This window comes from Bos grunniens, chromosome 8, assembly GCF_055505025.1.
Source record: "Bos grunniens cultivar Pamir isolate PY7600 chromosome 8, Bosgru_T2T1.0, whole genome shotgun sequence".
In the NCBI taxonomy this organism is placed as follows: Eukaryota; Metazoa; Chordata; class Mammalia; order Artiodactyla; family Bovidae; genus Bos; species Bos grunniens.
In genome coordinates this window covers 85,504,610-85,523,724 of record NC_141172.1, presented here as the reverse complement: position 1 = coordinate 85,523,724, position 19,115 = coordinate 85,504,610, and the positions used below count along the sequence as shown (strand labels likewise).

The 19,115-nt window shown below is 39.9% G+C and overlaps 1 protein-coding gene across 5 annotated transcripts in view; it reads right to left on the bottom strand.

Annotated features, from left to right (window-relative positions):
* Positions 1-331: 331 nt before the first annotated feature.
* The window catches only part of SPTLC1 (serine palmitoyltransferase long chain base subunit 1), a 65,613-nt gene continuing 46,829 nt past the window's right edge, over positions 332-19,115 (bottom strand). For 3 of the 5 annotated variants that reach the window (XM_086315661.1, XM_086315659.1, XM_086315662.1), the window contains 7 exons: positions 14,344-14,451; positions 12,070-12,165; positions 11,610-11,706; positions 10,310-10,364; positions 5,486-5,603; positions 3,328-3,401; positions 332-1,622 (listed from right to left, as the gene is read on the bottom strand). In XM_086315661.1, the coding sequence (XP_086171787.1) occupies positions 1,529-1,622; positions 3,328-3,401; positions 5,486-5,603; positions 10,310-10,364; positions 11,610-11,706; positions 12,070-12,165; positions 14,344-14,451 (642 nt within the window). In that variant the 3' untranslated portion in view covers positions 332-1,528. Of the gene's footprint in view, positions 1,623-3,327; positions 3,653-5,485; positions 5,604-10,309; positions 10,365-11,609; positions 11,707-12,069; positions 12,166-14,343; positions 14,452-19,115 lie in introns of all 5 variants that reach the window. The other 2 variants (XR_015131941.1, XR_015131940.1) reach the window with 1 other exon arrangement.

Here is a 19,115-nt window from a genome sequence, read left to right as displayed (position 1 = left end):
TGCTGCTCCATCATTTTTTTCCAGGAACTTCCAATCATTTTTTAAAAGTAGCAATAAAAATCTAGATATTGCAATTTTGACTTTGAAAGGTTACAATCTTAATTTGCTTATAAAAAGAACAGGCCTTGTATTTTTGTAGTCATATGGAGCCAAGGCTTAAATCAGTATGAACCAATGAAATTTCTGATACTATATATTGAGGAAAGGCATTAAGGAATTAAACACCCCCATAACATACACACACACTCACACACACAGACTACCACCCTAGGTCTGCAGAATTTAAAATTAAGAGACCATTCTGTTGAATATATTACATATACAAATAGACTTGATTATCAGGAGTGTAGGTTTATTTAATTAAAAAACAAAACAGAACAGATTCATCCCCCAGAGTACTGTATCTTTTAAAGCAGCAGCAATCACAAGGCACATATGTACAAAATACCTCAAGCAAAATAGAAACCAAACATTAAAAAATATATGTTATCTAAAAAGATGTTGAGGACCATTTGTTAATATGAACATATACTATAAAAATGATATTTTCAATATAATTTTATTCTTTTCCCTTTAACAAGAGATGGAATAATAATGTAATATCTATGTACTACCTTGTGGCACATATCACATTTATATCACCCAACTTGGTCTGCTAAAGAAAAAAAACAGCTAAAGCACAGATTAAAAATTGTATTTTCAGTGCTTTCACATCTTTTTCAGATATCTGGAATTCATTAAGCTGAAAAGAAATAAAGGTCTCATTTTCTTTAGCTTAGAAAAGCCCCATGGTTATATGTCCCTAGGCAAACCCACTACACAGAAAAGAATACATTCAAGATATTCTAAAATATCAAGGACATGATTTCCATTTTGGGATGATCACAGTAACCCTCTTCAGAAAACAGATTAGAAATCAACAAAGAATAAATGTAAAGGTCAATTATACTAAAATAAAATAGTATTTGATGTAAATTATTGCTCACTTAGGAAGTATAATGACTGTTCTCTGGTTAGGGATGCTAAGATTCAGTGTTAGAAATGGTGCAACATCATAGTGTATATAAAAATTCTTGGATTCAAATATATTATAATGAAAAGTTTATAATAATTACACAAAAGTGTTCCTTTATATATCAGCCACCACTGAGCTTCACATGACAAAGACTGAAAAACATGTGGTTGGATTAGATCTTCAGTACATTTTGTATCATATATGCTGAAGTGCCTCTAAGTTTTACCAGTGTAGACAATTTTGTCTAATTATTTAGACAAATAGTACTAAATAGCACAATTTAAGGATCAGTTAGACGCTGTCATTAATTTTTCCTTTAAAAAAAAATTAGATTTTGGGTTTTCGGATGTTTTCCTTTAAAAAGTCACCAGGATCCATCTCATGGTCACACAACACGTTGACATCCACACTGTCTAGAGACACCTTATCGGGTAACTGCAAGGCACCCTCTGCTCGCTCGGCCATGATTCTGAGGCCTGAGTGTGGTGCGTGGAGTGGCCACCAGGTCCCAGACTAAAGCAGCACGGTCTGGGCCACCTCGCTGATCGTGGACGCAGCTTTCTCCAGGTCCTCTTCTGTTTGTTCCACTGTGACCACAACCCTAATGCTGAGAAACCACAGGGACACACAAGACAGTCCAATGAGAGTCTACACAAAGGGTTGGCGGCCATCTGTTTTTGTGTGTAAAGCTCTTCTACTGGAACACGGCCTACAGTCCACAGCCGCTTTCTCACTGCCCTGCCAGGGCTGAGCAGTCGTGGCAGGGACCTTGTGTCCTGCGAACTGCAAGTACTGACTGCCACTTACAGGAGTGACTGTTCCTCCCCGGACTACCAGTGATCTGGTCAAGGTAACCCTGCAGTGGGGCTCTGCCAGAGCTTTAAGCCTACCACTGCAAGCAGGACCAGGTTCAAAGCAGGAAGTCAACATTTCTCAAATTAATGAGTCTGTGGTGTTCACAATTTTAATTCAGTAAGTCATACAGAGTTCTACAATATTTTGATGCAAGGCAAAGGTTTTCAAGTTTTCAAGAAACTAAAGATAAGAAACATCAGCCTGACAGCTCAACACTACCTCTGTGCCTCTTATTCTGCTCTGCAAATATCTGCATCAGCCACTGGACACATATGGGCTGAGGTGGGCTGGGCTTGGAGTCCCGAGGGCACAAAATTAGGGTGGCCCCTGTCCTCATGAAACACAGGCTCATAACTCGGGATGGTATGATTAGAAGAGAGAGAGCAGGATCTTCAGGGTGCGTTCCAGCTGCTGCCAGAACAGCCTTCCAGAACCCAGCCTGGTGCTCCATGTCTGCATGGTGCTCTGACTCCATGTGCTCCCTCTTTCCCAGGCTCCCTCTCAATGGTTCCTCTCAAACCTGTGCTCTGGGCTCCCCTGATGCACCTGTAGATCTCCATAACCCTGCATTCCCTGCTGGAAGGCCTCATGCCCACCCCAGCTTGTCTGATACACTCAATTTTCCTGGTTTAACTTATGCATCACCTGTTCTCGGAAGCCTGAGTCCCTCCCAGGCTAGAATTAACCATATCCTCCTCCTCTGTGACCTGTGTCATGACCTTGAACACTCGATGTTCTGGGTATCTACCTCCTTGGACTACCCTGTAAAGGCTTAAGGGCAGAATAAGGATGTTTTGTTCAATGAACACTGATTTTATTTATTTTTAAAAATTAATTTAATTGGAGGCTAATTACTTCACAGTATTATAGTGGTTTTGCCATACACTGACATGAATCAGCCATGGGTGTACGTATGTTCCCCATCCTGAACCCCCTTCCCACCTTCCTCCCCATTCAATGAACACTGATTTTAAATCATGAGTCAAGGTACTTTCCCTGGAGGGCTGCTCAACCCTCTCTCGATTTTCCCCACTGATGCTTTGTTTTTCCTTAGGAGTTTAATAAATGTTTGTCAGATTAAGTATCACACACAGTGCTTGGGCCAGAGGTGAGATGACACCACCAACCAGACCGTGCCCTTCCCTGCAGGACTGTCCGCGTGGCAGAAACGGCTGCCACAGCACAGTGGCAGGTCGTCACCGGTGGGAACCTGGGCTGTCCAAGTTCAGTCTCGAGATCACAGATGTTTCATTTACTAGAGTCCTGAGGGATTTTCAGTTAAAAATGGGAAAACATCTAGTTTAAGAACAACAGGTGATATACTATTTTTTTAATGATACATATTCTTCCTTATCCTATGATGATCTTTCAAAAAATTTCAAAACATAATATATTTCAAAAGAGCTTAAAGTAGTAAACAAAATGATGCCTCAGGTCATATTTTAAAGTCTACTAACCTCGGAGGGGGGAGGTACTTTTCTTCTTTCTCCAAGTAGCGTGCCTGAGTCAATGCGATGCCTCTGTCCATGCACTGTACGGAAAAGGAGTATACCTGTGACCCCAACTGAAGATGCGTGTGGGTGCTAAGCTGCTTCAGTCGTGTCTGACTCTGTGCGACCCTACAGACTGTAGCCCGCCAGGCTCCTCTGTCCATGGGATTCTCCAGGCAAGAATCCTGAAGTGGGTTGCTGTGCCCTCCTCCAGGGGACCTTCTCTACCTAGGGATCCAAACCACGTCTCTTGCCTCCTGCTGGCAAGCGGGTTCTTTACCACTAACGCCACCTGGAAAGCCCAGACCACAGACACTGGTCATTAAAACAGGAAGGTACACTGAAATGTCACCCTCAATAGAAGTTTTAATTCATTTATTCCAATTATAACTACCAAGACAAAATAACTACAAAATCATCCTGAGCAACACTGTTCTACAGAGCCTCCTGCAATGAGGGAGGTGTTTACTCTGCACCGTTCATGGGCAGTCAGGGACCCATGTGGCTTTCGGTCACTGAGACATGGCTAGCGCAACTGTGACACTGAGCTCTGAGTCCGACTTAATTCAAATAGCCATAGGTAACTAGGGATTACCGTTTTAGGGAAAGCAGAGTTAGGACAAGGGCAAACAGGACCAGCAAAGCCCTACAGGCTAACCAAGAGCTGGATTTAATAATGCCAGCAGAATCACTTCAGAAATTGCTCACAGGGAAATGGCAACCCACTCCAGTATTTTTGCCTGGAGAATACCATGGACAGAAGAGCCTGGCAGGCCACAGTCCGTGGGGTCGCAGAGAGTCGGACACACCTGAGCAACCAACACTTCAAATGCCAGCGACACCTCTGATTCCCATGTGCACACTAGGGCACGGTGCTACCAGGCACAGAGAAGTCTGGTATCACACGTTTTTTGAACAGTTTTCCGATACATTAGCCATCTGTCAACAATTTTAAAAAATTAATGATATCAAAATAAAAAAAGCATAAAGTCAGACAAGGGTAATGATTTATAACAGTTTCTCTTTGCGGTGATGAAATGTTTTCGAATCAGAGCCTGCACAACCCTGTGAAGATACTAAAAACCACTCAACAGGATACTTTAAAGGGTGAATTTTACAGGTGAATTGTATTTAAACAACAACAACAAGACCCAATCAGAACAAGAGGTGCTATAAAAGAGAGAACAAACACAGCCAGCCTGTGGCAGCCATCGGCCTGAAGAGGAGCCACTCTGTCAGCTGTGAAGGCAGGTTTTCCTCTGCTAGGAAAAGATAGAAAACAACGGCAGGCAGTGACGTTTGCTAATTCTACATTCTGGAAGTGTACTTGGAAAAGTTAACTCCTTCTGCAAACATCTGGACTGGCTCTGCTTCCTGGCTAGTTAAGAAACATTATAAACCATAGCTCAGTTTGTAAAAACAGTTGTTTTGTCAAGCAACTCAACAAAAACTTGGCAGAACCTCCTCTCAGTTCTACAAAGCTTAAAAAAGAGCTACTGTGTCATAATTTTCTTTTCTCTATCAAATACGGAAAAGAAAAGACAAAGAGGAACAAAGGCTTTTAAGGTGGAAGCTGTGATGATGCAAAAACACTGTAAGAACTGCCTCTTCCTTCTTACAGATGCAGCTTTCACAGAGTATTCTCTTCCCTGCTCCAGAGCCTGTTCTCTCCTCATGCGACTCTCTAGATGATTTCCCAGAGACAGCCAGTATCGATCAGGCCCACAGATACTACTTTGAGATCTGTGAACTGTCCACAGACTCACTTTTTCTTTTAGTTACGAAGATAAGCTATGTTAAGTACAGTATGGAGTCAACTGATTCACACGCCCTCTTCTGAGTCTCCCTCTGGAACAAAGCAGCAGTAAGACTAGCTGTTGCCATGAATGAGAAGAGGACAGAGGTGAGTCTGATCAGAACGGACACTCTGGCACCTAGACAAGGCCCACATCCCATGACACAAATAATGTGTGGAGAAACATTACTATTACCCTGACGCCTGGCAGCACAGATTCAGGGCAGGAGCCTCAGAAAGGAACTGTCAGGACAAGCAGGACAAGGAAGCAGAGCGAGTCTGTTTTCATTCGCAAGTATGTATGTATTCACCTAATAACTGGATACTCACTTGAGTTACTATTTCCTGAAGCAGTTTAACATCTCTTTCTCGACACCCAGTGGTCTCTTCCAGTTGGAGGTGCAATGCTGGAGAAATAGACTCCCCCACTACTTTTAGTCCAGGAATGCTGAAAGGGAAACATACAGACGCATAATTCCCCTTCCAAGCTCAGGCTGTGCTTGTGCTTAGTTGCTCAGTCAAGTTCAACTCTGTGTGTCCCCATGAACTGTAGTCTGCCAGGTTCCTCTGTCCATGGGGATTCTCCAGGCAAGAATACTGGAGTGGGTTTCCGTGTCCTCCTCAAGCTCAGGTTCCTCACGTATTAATAATCATATGAAGTCTGCATTAATGAATTGACAGAAACTTGGAACTTTCATGGGAAACACCATGTGATGGGATTCTAGATCTGACAAAGCAAGGTAAAAATACATGCTCTGGGCAGTGCTTCCCGGTCTAGGACACCCTGCAGCACGGCTGGGAAGACGGTTCACTGGCTGGAGGGTCCCCCTGGGTTCACATTTCACAGAGAACACAGACATCGTCTCCAGCCTCCCACCAGGTGGTCTGCACGCCTCACCCCGCTTGGCTGGGACCGCCCTGCCTCAGTGGGGCCCTCACAGGTCCCACGCGGGTCGTGGGCCCCGGGCTTACAGCTTCCTCTCCTCATCTCTTCTCTCCTGTCCTCCTGCTGGTGCCAGGCACGCCTGGTCCCGGCCCACTGCCACTCCCCTGAGGGCCTCCCTCATCACCCACTCCAGGAAAGCACCTTCAGTTTCTATTATTTTGTTTTCTTCATGGACAACTTATTATAGTTGATAATGTTGCTTCCTTATTTTCTATCTTTAGTTTGTGTCTTGTTTTTCACAAATTACAGGAATGGCTTCTGACACTGAAATTTTATACTCTGACCACCAGCAACGTTCAGGTTGTAAAGCTGCCTGCTTGTGTGCATGTGTTACTTGAATTACAATTACCTTCTTCTTAGGATTAACAGTACAGAAACCTGCTCTTTCTCAAGGAGAAAGAGAGATTTCTTTAAAGGTGAAAGTCTATATTTTCACATGATTATTATAGATGTTATGAGAACTGCAGGCCATAGTACTTAGTCAGGAATGGTATGATTTTTGACCTATCTCGGGGGACAGAAACCGTAATACATGTCTATTCGAAACTGGGCCAAACATTTTAGATTGCTTTCATTTAGTGTGCTTTACTTGGAAAGATTTGCTTTTCCCTTAGAGTAAAATGAATACAAAAAGTACTTGGTAGCATACTCAATTCCTCAAATATTTTTAGGACTCACCACGCTTTTCCTGAATGACTACTTGTGCCAAATAGCACGTGAGGTGGGGAGGCTAAGATCACCTGCTTTTCAAGCCAGGCCTGAACATCATTAATTTATGCCTACTTTCTTTACATGTAATACACCATGCTGCTGCTGCTAAGTCGCTTCAGTTGTGTTCGACTCTATGCAACCCCAGAGACGGCAGCCCACCAGGCTCCCCCGTCCCTGGGATTCTCCAGGCAAGAACACTAGAGTGGGTTGCCATCTCCTTCTCCAATGCATGAAAGTGAAAAGTGAAAGCGAAGTCGCTCAGTCGTATCCGACTCTGAGAGACCCCATGGACTGCAGCCCACCAGGCTCCTCCCTCCATGGGATTTTCCAGGCAAGAGTACTGGAGTGGGGTGCCATCGCCTTCTCCGAATACATCATGCTAGGATCTCTCAATAAACCAGGCTACAGATTTGAATGGAACCTTAGACTCTAGGACTTCTAGAATACTGGGAAACCTTATAGATCAGTTGTTTACTAATGTAGAAACTAAGTAATATGCTTTCAAAACCCATTTCCTAGGTGAATTTTGAATGTGTTAAACTGTATACAAAGAAGTATCAATTATTTTAGGTCATATACTCTCAGAGAGAACTGAATATATTACTTTCCAAATAGCATTTCCTATGAATAAAATGGCCTGGATTTTCCTTGTTAATAACAAGGCACCTAAAAGCCCAATCAAGCTTCCTATTTGATCAAATGGGCTCATTTCACATGTTGGGTGGAGCAAGCTGGTGGGAGAGGAATGAAACAAAATGGCCTCTTTCTGGCTGCCTGGATACTGATGCGTTAAAGTTTAACTAAAACCAATGGACACAGTTATAACTCGAGTTCAGAAACTTAGAAGCTGTGTTTCAGAGCCTGAACGGAGAAGGCAATGGCACCCCACTCCAGTACTTTGCCTGGAAAATCCCATGGATGGAGGAGCCTGGTGGGCTGCAGTCCATGGGGTCACTAAGAGTTGGACACGACTGAGCAACTTCACTTTCACTTTTCACTTTCATGCATTGGAGAAGGAAATGGCAACCCACTCCAGTGTTCTTGCCTGGAGAATCCCAGGGACGGGGGAGCCTGGTGGCTGCCGTCTATGGGGTCACACAGAGTCGGACACAACTGAAGTAACTTAGCAGCAGCAGCAGCATACTTAAAAAATCTTTTTGAAGACCTTATTATCTACCATTTTTTTTTTACCAAATGGAAATCCTAAGCATTGATTTAAGTCCCATGGACAGGACAATTCAGACATGGTCTCTATCATGTGCTTACTGTGGGGAGAGCACTGGGCATGAATAATTATCTGTCGGAATTTAAGGACTTCAAGATTCCAGCAAGGACTCAAACTAGCATAGGCCATTGACTTCCTCTCCCAAATGCAGCCTCAGAGATGACAGCAGCAAATCTCTGATCAGAAGAGATTTAGAAAATTACTTAGAACTAAATGTTGGAAATACTGCCTTTGAAAATGTTTATATTTAAGACATTTACTGGAAAATAATAAAACCAATAAGCTAAATGTAAAAAGCTAAAAAAAAAAAAAAAGAATAAAATCAAAATTCAATGAAACAGGAAGGTAGGAAAATAAGGGGAAAAAAAGATCAATCAAAGAAAACAAAATCAAACTTAAAAAAATGTGCTGGGCAAAAATCCTGGAAAAAGGAAAAATTACAGAAACAGAAAATAAAAAGAGGAAATAATACAGACACAGGAAAGATAATCATAGACTACATGCCCAACCCAAAGGCCCCAACTCCAGAGAGTCTGACAGAGGAGTCTTGCTCAACTCTGAAGAAATAAATCATCAAGCCTGGTCTTACACAGTAGCTCCATAATACAAGACAGTGGAAAAATTATTTCACTGATTCTTAGGTTACGTAAGGCTGTTGGAACCAAAGATTGTAGCCCCATTTAAATCACAGATATGGATATAAAAATTCAAAATTTTAACAGTGAAGAAAAACATACTATAATCAAGTAGGGGTTTACTCAGGAATACAAGGATGTTTTAACATCAAAAAATACAGTCATGCCTTTGAGTGACAGGCACATGGCTGGGTAAGGTGCAGGAGCAGAGGTGGGTTTCAGTAGTTTCAAGTGTACATGAGAGGTGAGGATGCAGAGAAGGCTAAACAGTGGGGAAAAGACTGACTACACAGAGAAGCAGAGCAATGGGCTAGTTGCTACAAGAGAGTGTGGGGTCATGGGAAAGAAAAATTTAAGACAGGGCAGAGCTAATCAAATGACTCAGGAAATGGGAGAGACTGCAGAGAAAGGAGAGGAGACAATCAAAGGCACTCGGTTTTAAGAAAGAAGAGCTATGATGGATGGAGGAACACTTCTCTGGCTGTAACAGGAGGGAAGGCTGGCTTGGATACCTGCAGGTGTACAAGTTTGTGAGGGAAAATGAAGCAGTTCCCAAGTGAAAGCATGAGACAGGGCTGTCAGCTAAAAGTGGGTGGAGTGAGACAAGGGTGAGGGATTTTAGAGAGGAGAAGTGTGAAAGAGCTGGGAACAATGGAGGATTGGACTTAAACATATTAACACTGCTAGACAGAATAAAGGGCATCTGAGGCATGTGTTCATGAGCTGACAGTGACTCCGTGGTGCTGGGCTGAGCAGGTTTATTAATATTTCATAAACCAATGTAACTGGAAACAATAACAACAATATCTCTCTACCATAAATCATGCAAGAACTTTTGCTATGATCATAAAGTCAGATCCAGACTTTAATTATTTCTGCCCCTATAGTATCTGGAACATCTGTGACCTGCTTATTTATCAACTGTCTTTTTCTTTTAGAAAAGTTTCTAGATTCCATATCTGGGAATAGGGATAGGACTTCCATGACTGAGAAGGCAGGTTTCAGCTTGGAAAGGCAAAAAGAAACACCACAGGCAAGGTGAGATAATTTTCTATAAGAGCCTGAGGATGTCACCAGCCTTAATTCCCCTCTCCCCCTCAATTCTCAAGGAATTTTAAAGAACTACTCTTGTATAGTTAATATAAACAAAAATAAACAGAATACACATAAGGTTCACTTCACTTTCACTAGTTTAAGTAATTTAAAATAAAAGAATAATTTTCTAAAAAGTAACATGGACAGTATGAACCCACCGTCATCTAATACATCCTTGTATCCCTACAGATGTGCAGAGATTCTCCAATGTTTATCAGTTATTTCTGGTGGTCAAATGTTCTGTTATTTGTTAGTTTTCATCTTTATCTTTTGTCCTGCTTTAATTATTTTACTAATGAACTTATTATCATTTTTAGAAAAACAAAGCTATGATTCTTTAAAACAATGGCAAAATGGATGTTTTGGATTCACACAAAAAGAAATTTGAATGAACTGTGTTTTTGGTTTCTTGGCTGCAATTTAGTCAAATTGACCCAGCCAATTAAATGCACTCAAAACCAAAGAGGTGACATTCAAAATTTTTCATGAGTTGTTTGAATGTGGTGAAGATAAACTTCAAGATGGTTGAAAAGGTAACTCACCCTTGTAAAGCTTTATGAATTCGTTTGCATTTTTCCTTCAACACTGCAAAAATACCTGAATGAAACAAATACATTTGATAGTACATTTGGAAAATTTGGTATTACTAATCTAAAAATGTTTTTAAAGACCCAGTTCATCAATTTATTTTAATTAATTAATTTTCCTTTTGGCCATGCCATGTGGCATGCACGATCTTAATTCCCCAACCAGGGATGGAAACCATGCCCCTGCAGTGGCAGCGCAGAGTCTTAACCACTGGACCACCAACGAAGTCCCCAGTTCATCACTTTCAAATGCTGCAAATCCTTCTGCCTACTAGTAACACACAGACAGCTGGTAACTCCTCTGAAGACGCCCAACTTTCATCTCTGGCACATACTAGCTGGCACCTTCTCACCCTACTTTCAGCAAAATCCGGGAGGTTTTCAACAACAAAACAAAGGCTCTTTTTCTTACCAAGATTCTATAAATTATCTAGCTAAGAATAAAAGGGTACAAATCTGATTTCTGGACCCTAAAGAATTTGGGAAAACACAGACACTGTGTTAATGTTTATGATCTCTTTCTTGATACTTTTGCTTTCTTTTAAGGAAATTTCACAAGCTGAAATATCAGAGGAGATGAGAGTGGCGGGCTACTGATAAGCAAGCATATGACTATGCACAGAGAAATGTTCACTTTTACTGATTCTCTGAATTAAAAAAATCAACGCTGAAACTTTAGAAATTTAGAAAATTTAAACTTCACAAAACCCAGACCTGCTCTTGCATTTGTGTTTTAGCCCTTGGTGAGGAGGTGTTATCACAGCCTGGAATCACATTTTAAATTGAGTCACCTGCCCATTAAGCAAGCTTTAATGGCTGGTAAACCAGTTTGACTTTGGTACCAACTCATGGTTCAAAGGCTGGAGGGGACAACCAGACAACAGCTATAAAATTATATGACCAAAAATTAGCATACTTCAGCAAATTTCTCAAAAAAATAAATAAATAAACTAAATCACCATGACTGGCCCAGAGGTAACCCTCCTGTTTCCGGCATCTTTGCCCACCAAAGAAGCCAGCTCTGCTGTGGCTCTGGCTTCATCTCCAGAAACGAGAGAAGCTCTATACCAAAACCCTGGGGGCAGGGACAACTTCTTCACCATCATCCTTCCCATAGGTTGCCAGATAATCTAATTCTGAGCCAGAGCTTTGTCTAGGAAATAATTCCCTCCAGCCAATTTCTCAAAAAAGCAAACCAGGAGCATGGCTAACACAACCTGTGACATCTTTGATTTCCTGGGATTAAAGGTTATACCTGGATTCTCTTCCATGATGTTGAGAGCCTCAATCGCAGCAGCAGCTAACAGGGGAGGTAACGAAGCTGAAAAGCAGTATCCCTGGCCAGAAAGTCGCTGAAAAGAAACAAACAAGTCACAAAGCATACATTTGGTGGGGGGTGGCAGGGACAGAGAGGCTAAAAAAATCTAAAGGCACTAAATCTCCGTACCATCTACCAAAAAGTGTGTACAACTGCTAAGGTGGTAAAACCCAGGCATGTACAGAAGTTATCATGTAACAAAAACAAAACCTTTTTTTAAAAAGGGAAACAATTTCTAAATGTAAATATTTTGAGTGATTCTTTAAGAAATCTATTTCTAAATAAAAACTGTATGATAAACTAAGAATGAAATTTTGCGAAAACAGTTACATGTTTGGGTGACTCAAATGGAGCAGTAAATTTCAGTTTTTGCTCTTTGTTTTTAAAAAGAACCCACCTGATGGTCAATTACGAAAGACCTGCCACAGCAGAAACCCCCAATAGATGCCAGTGAGTTCTCCATGTTGGCACTGATAAGATCAATATCATCAATCTGCCAGAAAAGAGGAACAGTGGGAGTTACTTCTCAATTTAAAGAAAAGGAAAAAAAAAAAGGCCAATGTCAAGCTTAGAGACAAAACTTCAGCAGTGATGATGTCAACATCTGGATTCAAACCACCTCTGTGAAAATAAAGGATAAGTCATACAAAATCAATTGTTAAAAGGACTGTTGCTTCACAACCCACCTCTGAATGTCTCATTTTATATATACTTTTTTGCATTTTGTCATGCATTGACAATTTATTCACAGAGAATAAAAGATGAAATCTAAAGCTGTTTGATACTAAACATACTCAGAAGCACAAGATCAGATCATTCCTTGCTAAAACAGTGGTCTCAGCTGGCCTTCTCCATAGAAGGTACTTGAGAGAAACAAAAAGGAATCTTTTGAGCATTTTTGGAATGTGTACTACATTCATCTTTTCCACCTTTCCAAAAACGAAATCAATTTATTCAAACATGAAGGCAATAGGTTCTTTGAACAAATGAGCCAATTTGGGCAGTGGATAAACCTAATGTGCCCAGTGGGCTCCTGAACACCCACCACCTTTTCAACGGCTCAGCACTCCTTGGGTCCTCACGTTCTGCTCCAGCCCCCGGCACCAAGTTCCATCCTGTGCACAACAGCCATTCAGTAACTACTCACTGGTGGCCATAATAACTGGTCAGATCACATATGGTGTTATTCTAAGTGTTCCACAGATCCAACAAGGAAACCTGTGCTCTCTTATTCTTCTTCATCCTTTCCTTATGAAAAATTCCAAACATATATCAAAGTATTACAGAATTACCACCAGATTCAATAATTATCAACTTATGGACAATCCTGTTCTATGAACAGCCCCCTACTGCCCTCTTCATTTCTTTGGAGCAAATTTCGGACTTAACTTGTTTTCATCCATAAATATTTCAGCGAGCATTTCTAAAAGATAGGTACCCTTTCAAAAACATTATCAAAATTTCTTATATGTCAAACTTTGAGGGTTCAAGTATCTCTGTTTCACAAACCTTGTTTTCCATGATATTTGTATGAATCCGGATCCAAATAAAGTCCACACATTCTGTACTTAAGCTCTTATAAATAATATCTCTGAGACAACTGCTAAGAGCAGTCAGAAAACCAGAAGAGTGAAATTATATGGTGCTTTTATCTTCTTTAAAATCTTCATGTCTTAAAAGCTGCTCTAGTGTAAATTTTACTTGAATTACATTTCCATTTTTCTTAAATTCTTTAGGGCATTTAGTTGCCAAATGTCAGTCTGTCTCTGGGGAGCATGCTTCAGTCAAGTTTCTGTGATATTCATTCTGCTTTACATTTTTCTCTAGTTCTGTATGGGTAGAGGGATGCAAATATAATTGAAGGTGATTTTATGTTGCATAAGTTCAACTTTTTAACATGTTGTGAAAATTTTTATACACAAGATTTGGAGAAAAGCTTCTTTAACTTGACCACACAGTGGAGGGCAAGGACAGGCTATGGCAGTGGTGAATGAAGACAGACTACAGCAGCGGTGAGCGAGGACAGAGTACACAGTGGTGGGCAAGGGCAGGCTATGCAGCGGTGAGTGGTGACCAGTTGTGCAGATGGGCCCGCGCTGCTCCTCCTTCCTGAAGATCTAGGCACTCACACCACCAAGGGTGGGGCTAACTGAAGCTTATTTTCCTTCAGCAAAAGAAAAACATGACATACTCCAGTTGTCTGGGACCTTGTGGGGCTTTTCTGTGAATACCATATTGGTAAGGGTTTCTGATATTGTACATATTAAAATCATCCCCATATATACATACTACACAGAATATACAATTTTAAATATTAGAAAGAACATCTTTTCACTGCTATAATAAATATTTTCTAAGGACAACTTGAGGAATTCTTACTGATTTTAAGAAAAAAAAAGGTAAATTTAACTGTTTCTAGAGGAGATACTGAAAGCTGGGATCAAATGCTACCTTTTAAACAGAACACAAATCTATGATTAGCCACTCTGAGTTCATAGATTTCAAGGGAAAATGGGGCCTCTGGTGTGGCTGAGCCATCCTCCATGGACTCAGTGAAGTGCTGCCAGTGCACACTGATGAGGAGCACTGTCTTGTATCCATGAAACCTGCCCAGCAGGGTGGAACTGCATGGTTACTATATGAGGGAATGTTCCAAAAAAGGAGAGCTTACACTGATTCCAAAATGTTCCGTGACTCCTCGGCCATGCTCTCCCAGGACTCCAAATGAAAGGCTTTCCTCCAGAAAGATTCTTGCTTTATATTTATATTTTAACTTAACCTATGTGGTAAATAAACACAACTTTAAAATACTGATAATTAGCAGTACACAGAACATATGGTTAAGAACAAAATTAAACCTAAAATAAAAAGGAGAGGAAAAAAACATACAGTTGATCCTCATTATTGGTGGATTCATATTTGTGAAACTGCCAATTTGCTAAAATTTGTGACCCCAAATTAATACTTAAGGCACACTTGCAGAGTGGTGAAAACTGGGAGTCACCTGGAACACACTTTCCAGGCGAGCTAACAGGCTACTGCTTCAGCTCATACTGTGAATAAGTGTCCTCTTCACGTCTTGTTTACTGCCACATTTTTCACATTTTGTTGGTGACTTTGTTATTTAAAATGGACCCCTAGCACAGTGCTGAAGTCTTGTCTAGTTTTCCTAAGTGCAAGAAGGCTATGATGTGCCTTATGAAAAAAAATGTGTCTTACCTAAGTATCATTCAGGCCAGAGTTACAGTACTGCTAGCCATGAGTTCAATGTGAATAAATCAACAATATATATTAAATAAGGTGTCTTTTAATACAAACACATATAAAACAAGGTTATGTATTGAGCAATGGATGAAAACGTTGTGATGAGAGGCCTGCAGAAAACTAACTCTGTATTTGTCCTAGGAGCAAAAGTTTAGTATTTGATAATTCGGTACTGGCAGCATGTTAACAGAACGTAAGTAAACATACCCACGGGTTTCCCTGGTGGCTCAGACAGTAAAGAACCTGCCTGTAATGCAGGAGACCCGGGTTCAATTCCTGGGTTGGGAAGATTCCCTGGAGAAGGCCATGGCAACCCACTCCAGTATTCTTACCTAGAGTATTTCATAGACAGAGGAGCCTGGCAAACTATAGTTCATGAGGCTGCAAATGACTGAGAGATTAACACACACACTCTCTTCATAGATCAGAACTGCCATAAAAAATGAAAATAACGAAATCTGGATGCTCTAAAATGATTCAATTTAACTCAAATAAAACAGACAGCACAATGCCAATTTTTTAAAAATGAACTGTTTAGGCCTTGTAAGTACAGACATGTAATATATGTGTCAAATATTGGTCTAATTATGCATAAAACTTCCTAGGGAAATGTTGTATACATTCTTTCCTCAGAGGCACTATGTTTCAGTTTAGATTCATTTTTTTAATGCAGAAAAAGTTTTCATTAGTATGGTTTTTTAATCTTTTTTCCCCTCCCCCTTTGCTTTCTGGCTTGTAGGAAAGTCCTTTCCCATCTTTAGATGCATATTTATCTATACATTCTTCTAATTATTTCATAAATTTTTGGGTGTATACATTGGGAAACACACAAGTATACAGTTTTGTTTTTTTTTTTCTCCTTCTGATGTCTAATTGATTTACCCCTTTACAATATGCATGTGATCAGTTTTACAGCTGAATTAAAATATAGTGATTATCAACCACTAAATTTTTATATATGTGACACAAGAAGTTGGGTCATAAATCCTTCCATGACTCAAGTAATCTTCTCTTGTGCCACAATCATACTTTTAATTATCAAATTTTAATTACTAAAAGACTTTTCCCACTGAGAATATAGAACTAATGCACAAAAATATATAAGACTCTTGTATCATGAGTCTCTGATAATTTCTTTTTTAACCATAATCATGCTAATCAATATCAAATTGGGAAGGGATCCCCACTGGGCTTTTAGATAAATTTTCTTAACAATGAACAAACCAATTTGGGGTGAATTACATTTTTTCAACACTGACTCTGTGTCCTATCCATTAATATGAGATATTATCAAATGAAATAGTTTCTAAAAACTATGTTTTAGAAAATGTTTAATAATATTATTACAGTACTGGTACACAAACAGACAAGTGTAACAAAACAGGAATCCCTTTGTCAAACCCTAATTTGTATCCTATAATTTTACATATTCAATACTTACTGTTTCTACACTTCATATTTTTTCCATTGGCTATATATCTGCCCATGAACACTGCTTTATTAATGCATTTCTGTAATATACAGTTCTAGTATCCTGTGGCCCACTCTTTCTCCCACATTATCCTATCAGGCTTTGACACAAAAGGAAGGAGAGGATAAGAAATCATCTCTTTTATTAACATTTTGGATGTATCTAGATTTCCTCAATAAATAGGGAAAAATTTAAAAATAAGATATGAAACTCTTAATTGTAAATCCTTATTCAATTGATGGACTCACAGATTCAGACTTTAATGGTCAAATGCAATGGTGGTTTACTACAGGAAAATCAGTGTAACAAACCATACTAATAGATTGAAGGAAAACTACATGATTAACTTAACTGATGCAGAAAAAGCATCTGACAAAACCCAAATCTCATATGAGAAAAGCGCTCAACAAATTAGAAAAAGGAGGAACTTCCTCAACTTGATTAAGGGCATTTATGGAAAACCCACAGCTAAAATCTATTCAACGGTGACGGCCTGAAAGCTTCCCCTTAAAGATTAGGAATGAGACAAGGATACACACTCGTGCCACTTATAGTCAACACTGTACTGGAAGTTCTAGCCAGAGCATTAAGGTAAGAAAAGGAAGACAACTAGATTGGAAAGAAGAAGTAAACCTATCTCTGTCCACAGATGACATAATCCTAAATATAGAATAAGATCCACAAAAATAGTATTTCAGCTAATAAACAAGTTCAGCAAAAGCTGTACAAGACCAATACACAAGAGTCAATAGTATTTCTGTAACCAGCAATGAACAATTCAAAAAGGAAATTAAGAAAATAATCCCATCGATAACAGCATCAAAAAGAATAAAATACTTAGGGATACATTTAACCAAAGAGATAAGACCTTACATTAAAAAAAAAAACCACAAACAGTAATGAAAGAAATTGAAGAAAACAAAAATAAATGGAAACACATTCCTTGTTCATCAATGAAAAGACTCAAAGCCTTTGACTGTGTGGATCACAATAAACTGTGGAAAATTCTGAAAGAGATGGCAATACCAGACCACCTGACCTGCTTCTTGAGAAATTTGTATGCAGGTCAGGAAGCAACAGTTAGAACTGGACATGGAACAACAGACTGGTTCCAAATAGGAAAAGGAGTACATCAAGGCTGTATATTGTCACCCTGTTTATTTAACTTATATGCAGAGTACATCATGAGAAACCCCGGGCTGGAAGAAACACAAGCTGGACTCAAGATTGCCGGGAGAAATATCAATCACCTCAGATATGCAGATGACACCACCCTTATGGCAGAAAGTGAAGAGGAATTAAAAAGCCTCTTGATGAAAGTGAAAGAGGAGAGTGAAAAAGTTGGCTTAAAGCTCAAAATTCAGAAAACGAAGATCATGGCATCTGGTCCCATCACTTCATGGCAAATAGATGGGGAAACAGTGGTAACAGTGTCAGACTTTATTTTTTTGGGCTCCACAATCACTGCAGATGGTGACTGTAGCCATGAAATTAAAAGACGCTTACTCCTTGGAAGGAAAGTTATGACCAACCTAGATAGCATATTCAAAAGCAGAGACATTACTTTGCCAACAAAGGTCCCTCTAGTCAAGGCTATGGTTTTTCCTGTGGTCATGTATGGATGTGAGAGTTGGCCTGTGAAGAAGGCTGAGCACCGAAGAATTGATGCTTTTGAACTGTGGTGTTGGAGAAGACTCTTGAGAGTCCCTTGGACTGCAAGGAGATCCAACCAGTCCATTCTGAAGGAGATCAGCCCTGGGATTTCTTTGGAAGGAATGATACTAAAGCTGAAACTCCAATACTTTGGCCACCTCATGCAAAGTATTGACTCACTGGAAAAGACTCTGATGCTGGGAGGGATTGGGGGCAGGAGGAAAAGGGGACGACAGAGGATGAGATGGCTGGATGGCATCACTGACTCGATGGACGTGAGTGTGAGTGAACTCCGGGAGTTGGTGATGGACAGGGAGGCCTGGCGTGCTGCGATTCATGGGGTCGCAAAGAGTCAGACACGACTGAGCAACTGAACTGAACTGAACTATCATTAAGATCATAATACTTCCAAGAGCAATCTAAATATTCAATACAACCCCTATAAAAAAACTCAATGGCATTTTTTACAGAAATAGAAAAGCTGATTTTAACATTTAAATGGAATCTCAAGGTACTCCAAATAACCAAAAGAATCTTGAAAAAGAACAAATATGGAGAACTCACATGTCTTGATTTCAAAGCTTACCACAAAGCTACATGAATTAAGCAATTAAGCATGGTACTCACATAAGGCTAGATAGACAAATGGAATAGAACTGAGAGTCCAGAAAGGAACCCATATATTTACAGTCAGATGATTTTGACAAAGGTGCCAAGACCATTCAATGGGAAAATAATAGCTTCTTCAACAAATGGTAGAGGGACAAACAGATAATCACACCCAAAAGAATGAAGTTGAACCCCTCTCTCACAGAATATACAAAGACAAGTAAGAACAAAAAGTTAGATAAATTGGACTGTGCCAAAATTAAAGACCTTTGTGCATTATAGGTCACCATCAAAGAAATGGAAAGACAATCTACAGAATGAGAGAAAATATTTGCAAATCACATTATCTGATAAGGGTATAGTATCCAGAATATACAAAGAACTTAACAAAAAAGACAATCCAATTTAAAACTGGGCAAAAGGCTTCTACAGACATTTCTCCAAAG